General features: G+C 44.6%; 1 protein-coding gene across 1 annotated transcript in view; it reads left to right on the forward strand.

Moving 5' to 3' along the window:
- Positions 1–1,350: 1,350 nt before the first annotated feature.
- The window catches only part of RNF150 (ring finger protein 150), a 186,768-nt gene continuing 171,722 nt past the window's right edge, over positions 1,351–16,396 (forward strand). The window contains exon 1 of the mRNA XM_006121644.4: positions 1,351–2,350. Coding sequence (XP_006121706.2) covers positions 1,891–2,350 — 460 coding nt within the window. The 5' untranslated portion in view covers positions 1,351–1,890. The remainder of the gene's footprint in view (positions 2,351–16,396) is intronic.

Below are 16,396 nucleotides of genomic sequence, written 5' to 3' on the forward strand. Positions count from 1 at the left end.
ATACATATTTTTCTAATTTAATAGTATAGCACAAACTTACTTGTTGTTGCAGACCCATATCAGAAAACAGAAATTCAATAGAGAACTGTCCTTTCCGGCTTTCTTTTCTTAGAAACATACTGACTGCCATAACAGGTCACAGTGGTGGGCCGTCCAATCCAGTGTGCTGTCTCTGGCAGGGGCTAGTAGTAGATGCTTCAGACGAAGGAGACAGCAACCCCGTTACTGGGATAATTTGCGAATAGAGGAAAAACTCGATGATAGCAGGCAGGAAAACAAGTAAATTAATTAAAATAACAGGGGCCAAAGGGTGATTTTAAAGTCTATAATCCTAAACTTTAATTTTCTCTCAGACTTTGCTCCAGTAGAGTTGTTTGTCAATTGCAAATCCTCTAAAACAGGGCTACTCAATAGGCAGCCCGTGGTGTGGTATGGGTTTATATGGGGCTCAACTTGTGGCTCATGAGTGGTAGCCAAAATAAAAAAGTAGTCAATATAATGGTCTTCAGTTGATATGTGTTTTAGTAGTTAAATTCCTGGACTGTCATTGCTCATTAAAAGTGCTGTCATATGGGTGGAAATTGGGTAAATATTGCAATTTATTAATATCTGTAGAGCCAGGGGTAGATATAGGGCAGGGCGAGTGGGCTGGCTGCCCAGGATCCCACGCTTCAAGAAGCCCTGCACATGCATCGTGGTGCTACTGCGCATGTGCGTGGCACCACTGCGCATGCGCCGTGTCAAAGGGGGGCCCCGCAAAATTGTGCTACCCTAGGCCCTGCAAAATCGTCATCTGCCCCTACGTAGAGCTGACTTCAATGGGGCCTGTGTGTTGTGCAGTCTTGCCTTAATCTTTGTATTCATGCCCGTCAGTGTGAAAGAAGCTATGTGCATGTACATGCATCCACACTTAAGTTGTGGCCCTCAGCATGTGCTGCGAGTATCATCGTGACCCCCGAGGGCTTCCAATGTTGAGGAGCCCTGCCCTGAAACATTTCAACGGAAGGTGCAGTAACCTTTGGACATCTTAGTCTGTTGACCTCCCAGGGGTCAGTGGGTCACAGGCTGAAAGCCACCGCTCTAGGGTAAGAACAGCCTTTCCCAGACCGTGGCTTAGACCTTTGCTTTTGCCTTCCCCTCTCCCCCCCGGGGGCTCCACGGACCCCCATTTGAAAACCACCACTTCCAAGTTTCGTCTCTTCTCCTCCAGCGGCTCCCAGGCTGATTCTGCCGCTGACCCAGCAGGTGTCGCTGCTGCCGCTCCAAGCGCGCGCGCCATTAAAGCGTAGCCGCAAGAGCTCTTGACATCACGCCAAAGCCCCTCCCGCACGCGCCTCCCCTACCCCGCCACGCCAGAGCCAGCATCTCCTCTGGCGAGCCGCCCGCACGGCTACCCGGCGAGGGGGTGGAGCGGCGGAGGGCGAGCAGCAGCAGCAGCCGCCCCCCTTCCCCCGCCGGCCCTGGCTGCATATAGCAAGACGCCCCCTCCGCCAGCCGGCGTCCGGAGCTCCCTTTGGAAGAGGGTCCCAACTTGCTCCCGTGCAGCCCGTGTGTGCCCTCCCCAGCCCCTGCCCCCAGAAGGGAGAGGGGAGCGACCGCCAAGCCAGGAAGGCGCCCGAGAGGAGAGGCTAGGGGGGCGGGGGAGAGAGCGACGGACGGAGCAACCGGGGGAGGGCGAAGGAGCAAGGCGCTAAGGCGGCGGGAGGCAGGGAGAAGCCCCCAGTGCAATGCATTACAGCTGAGGTTCCCAGCCAGCCCCCCCCCCCTCCACGCACACTCCCCCTTTCCTCGCACGGCCAGATCCCAGCCGCCGCTTCGGCCAGCGCGGGCTGCGGGGCTCGCTCGCTCGCACGCCGCCGGGCCGGAGGCGAGGGGGGAGGCCGAGGGAAGATGGCAATGTCTCTGATCCAGGCGTGCCGCAGCCTGGCCCTCTCAACATGGCTGCTCTCCTTCTGCTTCGTGCATCTGCTCTGCCTGGACTTCACGGTGGCCGAGAAAGAGGAGTGGTACACGGCCTTCGTGAACATCACCTACGCCGAGCCGGCGGCCGGCAGCCTGGAGCTGCGCAGCGAGAAGAGCGAGTGCGGGCGCTACGGGGAGCACTCGCCCAAGCAGGATGCCCGGGGCCAGGTGGTGATGACCGTCTCCGCCCACGACCGCCTGGCCTGCGACCCCCACACCCGCTTCGCCGCCCCGGGCCAGGGCAAGAGCTGGGTGGCGCTGATCCCCAAGGGCAACTGCACGTACAGGGATAAGATCCGGCACGCCGCCGCCCAGAACGCCTCGGCCGTGGTCATCTTCAACCTGGGCTCCAGCAACGCCAACGAGACCATCACCATGCCGCATGCAGGTGAGTGGGGGCGCCCGCCTGCTGCAAACCCGCGCGTGGAGGCCCCTTTCCCCCCTCGCTGCCAGGGACGGTGTCTGCTGATACCTAGGCGCCCGGCTTGGGGGGCTCCAGCCGGCTTCGCTTGCCCGGGCAGGAGTTGGGTGCTTGGGGGAAGACAGCGTCCCCCAAGGTTTGGGCCAAGCTGGTAGCTGGGGTGGGCTGAGGGAGCCGCTTGGTCAGTTTCTGTATCTGTTATCCTTGCCAGGAGTGAGCTGCAATTGAGTCCCGCCCCCTTCTCCTCTCTCTCCACCTCCCCCCTCGTTTTTATCGCTTCATTTCTGGACAGAAGTGTTTTTCTGGGCACCTGTACAGCTCATAAATACTCTTCTGCTTGCTGCCATGGAGAGACATTGACAGGCTGCCAAGACAGATAAACAAGAACATCCAGTTTGGTGGGAAAAGTTGGAAAGCTGTGAAGTTTTGGCCACTTTGTGGATTTTATGGGACCTGTGGTCCCTTTATAGGGCAGTTAAGCAGCTGTAAGCATTTTGTTGGATCATTAAGTTCCGGTAGTCCATGGCAAGCAGGGGCCAAGGAGTGAGATTGAGCTCTGCAAGATGTGAAGGATAACATTGTTTTTTAATTACTAGAAAGCTCAGCAAAGTGGAGAATGCAGCCTCTACTATCATCTTTGCAATTATTTTCATCTGTGGAACTAAACGTTGGAGTATGCGATTTTTATGAGCAACAGATGCAGACATTTGTCTCAAATTGTGGTTTCTCGTCCTTTCCATGTGCGTCTTTGATGTCATAAAATGGGTGTTCAGGACTCAAAGAATTAATCCAGTTGTGCCATAAGAGAGTGAATGTCAATTTAGCCGTCGGAAATAATAGCAAAGCCAGAACAAACATTGGGTTTACTGTATAATGAAAACACTGTTTTTATAAAATTGTTTGTTTTGGCATATTATTTTAAAAATCAGCTCATCAGATTTATTTTTAGGGACAAAGTATTCTGCCAGAAGCTGTTAGTCTCTTATGCCACAAGCCTTGTCATGCAGATTAAAATGCCACCTATTATTGAAATCTCTGGTTTGCATCCAGTAATCATTTCTCTTTCATGCCAGTTGAATCTGTCACATCAGAACATGAATAGGTTATAAAGATTGGATGTTTTAATTACACTTTTTTATTTTGTAATAAGTTAGCCAGGATGGCTAAGAAGTGAAAGGATTCCTCGTATTACTGATAGTGCAGGTATTGGGCAGAACATTTTGAATGTCTTACACTCAAACTCCTATAAAGAGATTAACTGTTTACTGGAGCAAATTCATATATTCATATGCTTTTGAGACGGGGATTGGGTCATAGGAACGCTTTAAAAAAATCTTGATTTTGCTGTTGACTTTTTGTGGCTTAAAAATTAGGAGCTCCTAAGCATTTCAAAACTGTTCTCAATAAACTGAATATCATTTAGCTTCTACTTCCTACTACTTTAAGTGTTGAAGATTATTTAGCAGGTGACATAATAGGAATTTGGCATATAGAAGTATAAGCACTCTTAAAGTCAAGCTCAGTGTATGTCTACACAATAGAATGCATTATTTGTTCCTGTCTAGTTTTCTTTAAAATTGCCAACATGTTGGATCAATTAATGGCTTTCCTGTTTTTAAAGACTGCGCTAAGCTGTTTTCCTATGCAAATGTTGGTTTATTTGAAAATAGTGGATGCAAAAATCTTTCCCTTTGGATTTTAACCTTTACATTGCTAGTCGAAACAAAACAATGTTTATTACTGTTCTTGGCCTTTGTTTTCAGAAAAAGACGAATATTATATTTGTTGACATTGGGACAGATTCTTTAATGTTTCCTGGCACCTTGCAGCTTATTCAGAAACTACTTTTCAAGCACTGAATTGGTTTCCAGTTCCATTAGAAAAGCTTTCTTCACACAGCTGGGTATACCTGGTTATTCTGCCTTCTCAGAGGCTAAAATGAATTTAAACCTCAAAAAAGTTCTTGTAGACTGTGATCAGTCAGACCATTGAGCTCCTGCCTAATTGATATGTGAAGATCTAGTGGAAACCCAGGGACTGATTTATCCTGACTCTGCTTCTGGTGTAATGATTTTAAAAAATGTAAAATCATAACTCAGGCCCATATGCAGGAATTTCTGTGTGTGCGTGCACATGCTTTTTTTCAAATGTGGACTGCAAGGGTTAGAATGCACCCACCCACCCCAGAGCCTCCAAAGTAGGTGGGCTCCTGATCTGGCTGGTTGGGGGAAGGCTGGGGTTGATTTTTCCCTCCCTCTCTCCCCCTGGAGTGAGGCCCAGACCTGCCACCGGCCTCGCTCCTGTGTGGGAAGTCAGCCCCAGCCAGGTGGATGGTGGAGGAGGGAGGTTCAGACAGTGCACTGCTCTTGCCTTCCCCGGCCAGAGCATACTTACCTGGGATACCATAGGGAGTGCGTTTGTACCCTTCACACCCCCTCTGTATACAGGCCTGTAACTGCTATCAGTTTGACTTGTTAGTATTTTACACTCACTTTGCACTGGTGTCAAGGATGGTACATGATTCAGGGCAAGGTTGAATTGAGTCTTCAGGCCGGTCATATTTGCAGTACATGCTGCACACGCTAAACTCTAGTAGTAGGAAGATGAAAAGATTCCCACATGGAAAAATTTGAAAAGAGATGGTTTTGAAATGCAACTTGGAAGTATTTTAAAAGTGAAAAAACAAACAAACTCTTTTTTGTACTTTATTTATCCTTGTTCTTTTCAGTTTTTATATGGAAAATCAAGTGAATTCTGACTTTCCTTACAGATGTTAGTGTTCACTGCTATAATGTAGAGGTTCCTGTTCCTCACTAACAAGAAAAGGCTTTTAAGAAAAATCTTTATTTTCTTAATGCATTCTTTTCTTGAGAACGTTTTGGTTTCTTTTCCCCATTTGTTTTCTATCCATTTTTCTGACTTCTTGCTTCTTCTTTCTTGCCTTTCGTTCTCTCCCCTTCCCCCATGTCATCTCTATTCTTCATTCCACTGTCCCTTATTTCCCCTTCTTCCAATTCCACATCATTTCCTCTTCTCCCAGCTATTTACCCTATTATTACTCTTTTACTCCCACGCAAAACTTTGTCTTCTCTCCCCCTAAACTGCTGACACAACCAATATGTGCTTCCTTTGCATACTGATATATTCTTCCAATCACTAAATGTGCCTGCATTCTCTATTTCAATTCAATATAGTAGTTCCTTCTGATCTTGACTATGAATATTAACCTGCAGGAAGATATCATTCTGGTATGCAGGAGAGATGCTTTGAAACAAAACAGGTATTGAATATGACACCAGAGCCTATGGTGGAGCTATTTCACAAACTCTGGAACTTGTGTCTGAAAGGTTTTTAGTGCCCTTTTGCATTAAAGTAAAAAAAATCTAAAGTTTAGGTTTGCACTGAAGTCAAACTGTATATTGAAATCCTCACTGATCCTGAGCTTCCCATTGACTTCAGTCTTCCCATTGACTTCAGTAGTCTTTGGATCAGACCCCAAGTGAAAACCAGAGGCATGGTGACTTTAATTCCAGTGACATGTGCAGAAAGACTTGCTGTTCACTGTTCTTAAATCTCCTGTTGTGTTTGCAAAGCCATCCTTATGATGGTGCCCTATGCAACCTGCATCCTCCATCCCTACAGGGTCGGGACAGTCACTCCATGGGGTGGGGCTGTGGGAGGTGGTAGGGAAGGAGGGTAAGGAGGCTGGTGGGGAAGCAGACAGACTGAATAGCACAGTCAGCAGGAGCTGCAAGCCAGCAGGCAGAGGGGAGAGTAGCACAGTTGGCTTGAGCTGCCGGCCAGCAGGCAGAGAGGGGATGGTGATGGAGGACTGGGTCTGAAGGGGCTGGGAGGCGGAGCAGGGGGTGGGAGTGCATGGGAATTGGGTCTGCTAGAGCCGGTGCTGCCTGTGGCTAGTGGTAGCCCTAGGTATATGCAGCATAGGGTACTACTAAATTTGGAGCATTACTGGGACCCCAAATGTAGTGGTGCCCTACACAGTTGCGTATGCCTAAGGATGACCCTATGAGTTTGATAATTAGAAATTAGGGATAAATTTTGGCTGTTTAGTAAAAGTCTGTATTTATAAAAAGTATATATTTTAGCAAAGTTATCAAGTGTTAATTTTCAAATAAATGTAGAGTTAGTGGAAAGTGCCAGATGGATATGCCTGGAGAGTGAAGTTTATGTTTAGTAACAGATTTAGTAATACTCATGCAAACCTACTTGATCTTTCATATTTAATATGTTTTAAATATGTTCTAAAATCCCAGATCCACACTTCATAGAGTTTATAAAGGGTTAAACCGAAATGCGAAATTCAAACTATCTTAAACGTGTTCATTCCGAATTTGCACCCAAACATGAACTTCCCCAGATCTGGGAAGTTTTTAGAGTTGACCCGTTGACTACAGGTAGAATCTCCCTTGTCCGGCACCCTTAGGACCGGAATGGTCTTGAACCACGGAATTTGCTGGACAAGGGGAGGACAAGACTCCCTACTGAACTATAGGCTCTGCTCCCTGTTGCTGCTGACTAGGACCGTGTCCCCCACCACGCCAGCCCTGGACAGGGGCTTGTCCTGCTGCCTCTGGGGCTGAACCCCCACAGCGCCGGCCTGAGCTGCGCACTTAGCTGCCAACCCCTCTGACTCCAGCCCTGGCCAGCGCTGCACTCCCCGCACCATACATGACTGGGGCTGAACTGCACCTCTCCACATCAGCCTCGATCAAGGCTGTGTTTCTCAACATATTTGTGATGTAGTGCCGGTACGTCACTGGTTGCTACGCTTGGGCTGTGGGTGACCCCTACTAGCCTGCGTCTGTAAGTACTGCCCAGTGGGGGGTCGCCTGAGGAACCTCAGGTTACGTAGACAGTGACCCAGCCGATTCGTACCTGTCGAGGGAAGGGGCTGAACAAAGGAAGGGAGTGGTTTGGAGAAGAGTCAGTTTGGCTGGAGCACACGTGGAGAGAAGAGATGAAGCAGAGTGCTGGGAGTCCAGCCCAGGGGGTCTGAGGCTGGCTGGCCCTGACTCCTGTGACCACATCATGTCTAGTCTGTGCTGTATCCCGCAGAAGCAATAAACCCTCTATTCCACTGGCTGACGGAGTCTCATCTTGCTGCTACAGGGGTGCAGGATGGGGGGAGGAGTCCCCGACGCACTGTCACACGCTAGCCCCAGGTGGGGTTGCGCTCGCAGGCCTCAGCAGGGCTGTGTTCCTGCTGCTAGCCCTGGCCTGGGCTGTGCTTCCCATCATGCTAGCCCTGCTGGGGATGTGCTCCTCACTGCCAGCCCAGCTTGGGATGTGCTTCTGAACTAAGGATGTTTAATGGCAGTTAATTTACTAGTTGAGTAGTCGATGGAATTTCCACCGACTATTCAATTAGTCAATAAGCACTTTCACAGTCGATAGGCGCTTCTGCTGACTCCGGGCTGCATGTGGATGTGCCAGCTTTGAAATGTACAAATCTCTCCAACAGGGGCTCTTGTGCATTTCAAAGCGGAAGCGCCCTCATGGAGCCTGGGGTTAGCGAGGGACTCGGAGTCCCTCGCTGACCCTGGGCTCCATGTTGCACTGTCCATTTGAAATGCCACACAGAGCCTGAGGTCAGCTGGGGACTCCCCAGCTAATCTCAAGCTCTGCACGGCATTTCAGTGGAACCCAGGATCAGCTGGGGACTCGCCCACTGACTGCGTGTTCTGCACAGCATTTCTCGAGAGCCTGGGGTCAGCTGGGGACTCTCCAGCTGATCCTGGTTCCACAGAAATGCTTTGCAGAGCCTGGGATCACCTGGGGAGTCCCCAGATAATTCTGGGCTCCACATTGGGCAGCGCCGCACTGCCAGCTGATCCCAGGATCAGCTGTGAGCACTGCCCCTTTGAAAAGCTGAGATGACGTTTCAAAGGGGCAGTGCAACAGAGCTGTCTGGTGCTGCCCTTTGAAATACCCCTATTTCCTCCCCCCTTTGCTGCCTCTATGTAATAGAGGCAGCCAGGGCAGAGGGGGGTGGGTGAGGATGGACTAGTGGACTGAGTGACTGATAAGTATTTGCTTATCGGCTAGTTGACTAGTCTTTAACATCCTTATTCTGAACCCGACCAGCTGGGGTTCTTTGGTGCAGCAGGATCCATGGTCCATTGCCGGACAAGAGTCCTGGTTTTTGAGGTTCAACCTGTAACAGATAGAGCTGCAAATTCTGATCTGAAGCTAGACTTGAGGTTTTGTTTTGTGCCCATCTCTAATATCTGAAAGACATTGATGGTGATCAGATGTACACATCTAAAGGTGCTAAAAGCTGAAGATTTTTAACTTGTATTAAAATGTATCTTGAATTTCATTCAGATGTTCTTGAGTCATTGACATCATGTCCATAAACCAAACTTCTGAGAAACAAGGTGGTTTTGTTAGCTCTACTAGCAGAAATACAAATTTTCTTGAAGAAATGTCACTGTTAGTGTAGTATCTGCACTGTAAATGATGCAGATTTTTAAATTGATTGTTTTAATTTGTATTGGTCTGAAGTAAAGAACACACAGTCTGGAATGTGCTTACTTTTCATTTAGGTTTTTTTTTCATTGTGGAAAAGCAAAACATCTGAAATGTCTGTGGGTTCAGAAGAATTCACATGCATGATCTTTAGAACAACAGTAGTATCTGTATTACAATATATTATATATAAAAATATCTTTTAGCATACTATAAGGGAAGCATGGCTGTGGATAGACCATACTTCAAAGAGTTTTGTGAATATTTTCCTGAATACTGTGGTTAAAAACTTGAAATACATTTTTGGTATTAACAATTTTCTTATAATAATCAGAATTTTCTTGTCTTCAGATACAGTGAATATAGAAGAGGTAGTTATATGCAGAGCTCGACAAATCCGTGTATCTACTCGCCCGTGGCAAGTAGATTTCAGCCGGTCGCCCCGTTCACTGGCGGCACGCACATGCACAGTGTGGGACTGGCAAGTGGATTTTGCCGCGGTTTGTCGAGCCCTGGTTATTTGTATGTATTATTTTGAAAAACAGAACTACACACACAAACTGTTTAATTCATATGAAGGTTATACTTAAACCAGCAAAGTAAAATCGAATCAGGATTTTCATTCTAGCCTCATCCTTCCTGTGATATTTAGCTTTTGCAGCACATATAGTAACGTATGCTGTATGTAGGGCCAACTTTTCCGCCAACTAAAGCTGCCGTCTCTGATCTTATGCCTTCTTTTAATCATGTGTTCCTTTGGTGCAAATTACCATGTCTTCGTGCCAGTCAAGTGATGTCCCAGCTTCCTGCTGTGTGTGTAAAATATTTTCACCTTCAGTTAATGGTGTGCAGTTTTTTTGTGAGTTCAAACATTTATGGATCTATTTCAGGGACACGTTTAAAAATGCATTTGAAAATGTATCCCTTTATTAGGTTTGAGGTTTAATTCAATATTGTATTTGCTTTGATTTGTTGTTGTGCAACTAACCTTTAAGATTGTAGTAAGATAGTTATTCATGTGTTTTGGATCTGGATTTTAGAGAGTCTATTGAATTCAGTACAAATATCTATGATGACATTCACATCACATGGACATAAAATCAAAAGCACCTAAATTAGGGTGGGAAGTCCCATTGACTTTCTCTGGGTCTTGAGCTCCCAATTTATGTAGGGATTTTAGAAAATAGTTACTTTAATGCCACAGTGTCCAACCATTTCTGAAGCAGAGCCATTATAGAGGCTACTACTATAGCAAACTAGCCACACAAATAACTATGTTGTTCAAGCCAGCTAGCCACACTCAGCTGGCCAGATAACCACATGTGGCTAGCATGTTGGACACCACAGCTTTAATGAGGGCTAAGAGTGGGCCCATAGTAAAAACAGGCACTGTACAACCTTCCTTACTCAGTTCTGGCAATTAACCTCACTCCTGACTTACAGTTCTGCTGGTATTCCGGTTTTAGGCTTCTCTTGAGTAGAAGTGGTCAGGTATCTCTAATTGTGAGGTATATTTCTGATGCAGACAACTATTGCCATATTCACCTTTGTGTAAATTCAAAGGGTTTACCACAGGAATGAGTTTAGAATATGGAGACCAGGAAGAAAAGATCAAACTAACCAACCAAAATAACATAGAGTAGTGACTATGGGTACGTCTAGACTACATGCCTCTGTTGCCAGAGGCATGTAGATTAGGCTACCAGACATAGTAAAATGAAGCGGTGATTTAAATAATCACCGCTTCATTTAAATTTACATGGCTGCCGCGCTGAGCCGACAAACAGCTGATCAGCTGTTTGTTGGCTCAGCGTGATAGTCTGGATGCGCGGGTGTCGACATCAAAGGTATTTGTCGACCACCCAGGTAAACCTCATCCCAGGAGGCTTACCTGGGTGGTCGACAAATACCTTTGATGTCGACACCCGCGCGTCCAGACTGTCGCACTGAGCCATGTAAATTTAAATGGAGCGGCGATTATTTAAATCGCCGCTTCATTTTACTATGTCTGGTAGCCTAATCTACATGCCTCTGGCAACAGAGGCATGTAGTCTAGACGTACCCTATGTTTCCTGAGGTGAAAAAATACTCCTTTAATCTACTGCATCCCACGACTCCTATGGAGAAAATTTGTTGTTCCTGGTTCTCCAACATGGAATTTTTCCCAAGAAAGTGGACTTTTTTCTGAGTTATTGAAAAACTTGCCTTTCATTTGAATCTTTTACACCAAAATCTATTGAAGTCTATGAGAAGTTAAAATAATAAAAAAGGCTAAAAATTACTTAGGTCTCTTTAAGTCACCAGGGCTTGATGATATGCATCCTATAATACTCAAGGAGCTGATTGAGGAGGTATCTGAGACTTTATCTGTCATCTTTGAAAAGTTGTGGAAGTCGGCAGAGATTCCAGAAGACTGAAAGGCCAAATATAGCACCCATCTATAAAAAGGGAAATAAGAACAACCCAGGAAACTACAGACCAGTCACTTTAACTTCTGTGCTAGGGAAGATAAGGGAGCCAAGTAATTAAGGAATTAATCTGCAAACATCTGGAAGATAATAAGGTAACAGCCAGCATGGATCTATAAAGAACAAATGTCAAACCAATCTGATAGCTTTCTTTGATAGGATAAAAAGTCTTGTGAATAAAGGAAAAGTGATGGATGTGATATACCTAGACTTTAGTAAGGCATTTGATATGGTCTCACATGACCTTCTTATCAATAAACTAGGGAAATACAACCTAAATGGGGCAGCTATAAGGTGGGTATATAATGTGGCTGGATAACCATTCTCAGAGTAGTTATTAACAGTTCACAATCGTGCTGGAAGGGCATAACAAGTGGGGTTCCACAGCAGTCTGTTTTGGGACCAGTTATATTCAATATCTTCATCAACAATTTAGATGATGGCATAGAGAGTGTGCTTATTAAGTTTGCAGATGATACCAAGCTGGGAGGGATTGCAAGTGCTTTGGAGGATAGCGTCATAATTCAAAATGATCTGAACAAACTAGAGAAATGGTCTGAGGTAAATAGGATGAAGTTTAATAAGGACAAATGCAAAGTGCTCCACTTAAGAAGGAACAATCAGTTTCAGACATACAGAACTGGAAGCGACTGTCTAGGAAGGAGTACTGCAGAGAAGGATCTAAGGGTCGTAATGGACCACAAGCTAAATATGAATCAACTGTGTGAGACTAATGCAAAAAAAATCAAACCTGTTTCTGGGATGCATTAACAGGAGTGTTGTGAGCAAGACACAAGAAGTCATTCTTCTGCTTTACTCTGCGTTGATTAGGCCTCGGTTGGAATATTGTGTACAGTTCTGAGCACCATATTTCAAGAAAGATGTAGAAAAAATGGAGAAGATCCAGAGAAGAGCAATAAAAATGATTAAAGGTCTAGAAAACAAGACTTGAGGGAAGACTGAAAGAACTGGGCTTGTTCGTTTAGAAAATAAGACTGAGAGGGGACATGATAGTAGTTTTCAATTATCTAAAAGGGTGTTACAGGGAGGAGGGGAAAAAAATAGTTCTTGGCCTCTGATGATAGGACAAGAAACAATGGGCTTAGATTTCAGCAGGGGATGTTTAGGTTGAACATTAGGAAAAACTTCCTGTCAGGGTGGTTAAACACTGGAGTAAATTGCTTAGGGAGGGTATGGAATCTCCATCTCTGGAGATATTTAAGAGTAGGTTAGACAGACATCTAACAGGGATGATCTGTGGTGCTTGGTCCTGCCATTAGGGCAGGGTACTGAACTTGATGATCTCTCGAGGTCCCTTCTAGTTCTAGTATTCTATGATTTTTTTTAAGTCTTGAGAGAGTATCTGGTGAGTTCATTGAAGCAGCTGATTCATTGAGGTGTAATTTAAAAAACAACAAATGGTCCTGTAGCATCTTAGACTAACAAAAAATGTAGATAGTATCATGAGCTTTCGTGGGCACAATCCACTTCAGATGAATGGAGCAGGAGATCCAGAGGTCAGGTCTAGTTGGTAATTTTTATTGACCCAAACATTACTGAGTGACTTCTTTCCTCTCTTTCTTCCCTCGGTTATCTGAAGTGCTATGCTATCTATTGCTTAGAATTGTACTTGCACGGTTGCTAAGTTCTATATATTACATGTAATTTATCTAAGATAAGTCACTTTTTAAAAATGAATCTATATTAGCATGTGTTCTAACCTCTTATCATTAATCTTGTACTCCATTTTGGTATACTGTCTTTGGTAGGATGGCTTACAATTACAGCAGTCGTTCATTATTGTTTGTTTGTTCTAGTCCCATTAGTATTTTGGCATTAAAATGATATTTGCTAATTAGAGGTATGATATTATGGCAGTGCAGTTTGTCACCATTGTGTTAACACAGATGGAGCTAATTAACTCATACAGATATGTCTAAAGTGACCCCCCACTTGTAATACATCTCATGAATTACCAATGGAATGTTTTAATAGAAGAAGCAAAAATGATTCTGCATTAAAGTTAGCACTGTGGTGGCTTGCTTTCCTAGTAAGAGAGAAGGGACACCATTTTTAAATAACAGCAAAGGGCTGAATGAATCCTATTTTGCCCAGTTGGTTTGCTGGACCATGTGGTGCATTGTTGCGCAAGATGCCTGCGTTTCAGATGACCTCCATTTCCTTATACCCTGAGCCAGCATGGTGAAGGAGGAGAAGCACAAATGCTTTCCCATATTCCAATATCGTCCACTTACCTGCCCAGAAACGGTATTGGTTTCAGGCAAAGGCTATTTCTGCCCTGTGAGCTATTATCCAAGTGCTGGGTTCTTGGCTGCTTATGTGGTACAGAAGGAAGGGAGGGTATAAAAAAATCTTTGAATCCTAGAAAAGACTCATTATTTCAAGTAATCTGTCCCCTTGCTAATGCAGGATTTTTTCTTTCAGTATATAGTCTATTGCTTTTATATCTGATTTTTTACTGTATCATCTTCCATAAATGGAGGAGTGTTGCAGGGCTCTTCAGTGTATATACACAGGTGGATGAGGCTGAAATAAGATAGGCAAGTAAGCCAGAAGTCATGGCTTTCAGTATTTCAGTTTTCATTCTGGTCACATCCACATATGAATGCTCAGGCCCACCAATTGGGGGAGGCAAAGGGGCAGTTGCCTTAGAGTCTCGTGTTTCAAAGAAGCATGGGGCTCCTGGCTGCCACCACTCCTACTGCTGCAGCTGCCAGAGCCACGGCCCTTTTAAATCACTGCTGGAGCACCGAGTGGCTCTGAGGGCTGAGGTGAAGGGGGGTGCTCCAGGTGGTGCGGAGGATTGGCTGCCCCCGGCTCCATCCCTTCTAACTGAGGCTCCATCTTGTTTCAGGAATGTGGAGCCAGGTGCCCTCCAAACCTTGTCCAGGGGCTCTCACTAGTTGTTGGCTCTCCTGTGCTTTTGGTAGAGAGAGGCAGTGGGAAGGATAACGTAAAGTACAAAGACCAACAAAAATGACTCTTACGCAATTTCAGGGGCAGCTGGATGGCTTAATAAGACAAGTTTCTTGAAACAGAAAAATAAAATGGGTCATGATAACTCTGCTGGAACTGTTTCAAGGTGGGAGACAGATATTTCATTCAGTGGGAAAATCTTCTATTTAAAAAGAATTAATTCTGAAACACAACAAAACCAAAAGGCTTCAAAATACCTTCAAAAGACAGAATGTTCTGAAATGCAACTAATTTCAGGTTAATTTGTTTTATTAAAAATACATTTAGGGATGTTAAAATGCATTTATTTGTGTAAATGTGTACCTGCTGAAAATTTCAGCAGGTACACATGTACGTGTGAGAGTTGGGGAGGTGAGCAGCGGCCCCTGCCCCACTTCCACGCCCCCCACCCCCAGCTGCTGTCTCTGTATCAGAGGCTTGAAAGCTGGCTCCCGTCTGTAGTGGTGCCCACCTGCCCTTCCTCCTCCTGTGCTGCTGCCTCTGTGGGATGCAGCGGGGGGGGGGGGGGGGGCGGGTGGGCAGAGGGGGGTAAGGAGGAGGCAGCTCTGCAGGAGCAGGCTTAAAAGCCAGCTACCTAGGCGCACTGGCTCCTACCTCCTCCCTCACCTTCTATATCAGAGGCAGCAGCAGTGGGGGGAGGTTGAGTGTAATTGAGAGGGCTAACTGATGAGCCCATGCTTATTGGATAACCGTGTACTTGGCTACACGTTTATATCCCTAATAAGATGCCAATTTATTTTATGTAATTTATATAAATGTAACATTTAAAAATTAAATGTAATTTTGAAATAGAAAATAAGACTATTCCATTAGAAAATATTTCAAGAGAAATTGTATTGATTTCAACATGATTCTGTGTTTGGTTTTTGAGAAATCTGCATTTACTGATGGGGGAAGAGAAATGTTCCATAAGAGAATTTTCTGTCCAGTTCTCCCTGGACCCTATATTTAAATTAACTTATATTTTTTTTACCTTGCATATGCTATTTTATTAGGGGCTCTCACCAGCTTATGATACATGATGCAGCCCCAACTTTCCACCTCCATCTGTTTATTGCGTCTTTTCTTGCTTCATTATAGTCTGTTTCCATGACAGCAGCATCATTCTCAGTGGCTTCTTACATGTCATCTGTTGATGGTATCCAATCAAGGGCTTGTGTAGGATTTCTTTTTTCATTTGTACATGTCCAACCCACTTCAGCCTTCTTTCTCAAATCATTGTATTTGCAGTCTGTTAATCAGTCTGTCCTTTATAACACATCCCTGTTAGTTACTTTATGCCGCCAGTGGACAATAAATAGAATGCATTGAGATTCCTGTTGTGGGTTTCTTTCATTTGCTAAGTTTCAGAAGCATATAACAATTTAGGTATCACAGTAGCCTTGAATAACTTGATCTTGGTTCTTGTGATGAATTTTCTTATTTTTCTAGATATTTGTCCAACTCCAAAATGGCTCTACTTGTCCCGGTTCTTGCTTCCATCTCCTTTTGGAGTTTGTCATTTTTACTAATTGTGTTTCTAATGTATACAAACTTATTAATCATTATGTATATGAAGTCAGCCATGAAGAATACTAGATAGTTGTTAAATCCTCTTTCAACAATCATCGCCTCCATTTTCTTTTGGTGTTTTCACATTTGATGATAGTAGTGGTCTTTGCGGGGAAATGTGGTCTTGTATTCAGTGTGCTAGGTGCGGCTATCTGGAGCAGCCTTTTTGCTCCACTTACAAAAGATTGGATAAATGTTATAAAGAATCACTTTTCTGAGAGATGACTATATACAGCTATGTTTTACAAAAGAGCCTTAATGAATGCACTGTTTATATTTGGCTTCTTTTCAGAAAATTCCTTTAATTAGGCTTTTGGAAACTTTTCTGAAGAACTGAAGGGAAATGGTGAACACAGTTAATCAGTTCAGTGATTTACTGCTGTTTTGCATCTACATATGAAAAAATGTCTCGATTATCTTAAAATACAATAGATTTTAAAATGTCTTGACTCCTGTGTGTGTTTATATATATAATATAAAATAAATAAATAAAAGAACCATAAATCAA

Source organism: Pelodiscus sinensis, chromosome 5 (genome assembly GCF_049634645.1).
Source record: "Pelodiscus sinensis isolate JC-2024 chromosome 5, ASM4963464v1, whole genome shotgun sequence".
In the NCBI taxonomy this organism is placed as follows: Eukaryota; Metazoa; Chordata; order Testudines; family Trionychidae; genus Pelodiscus; species Pelodiscus sinensis.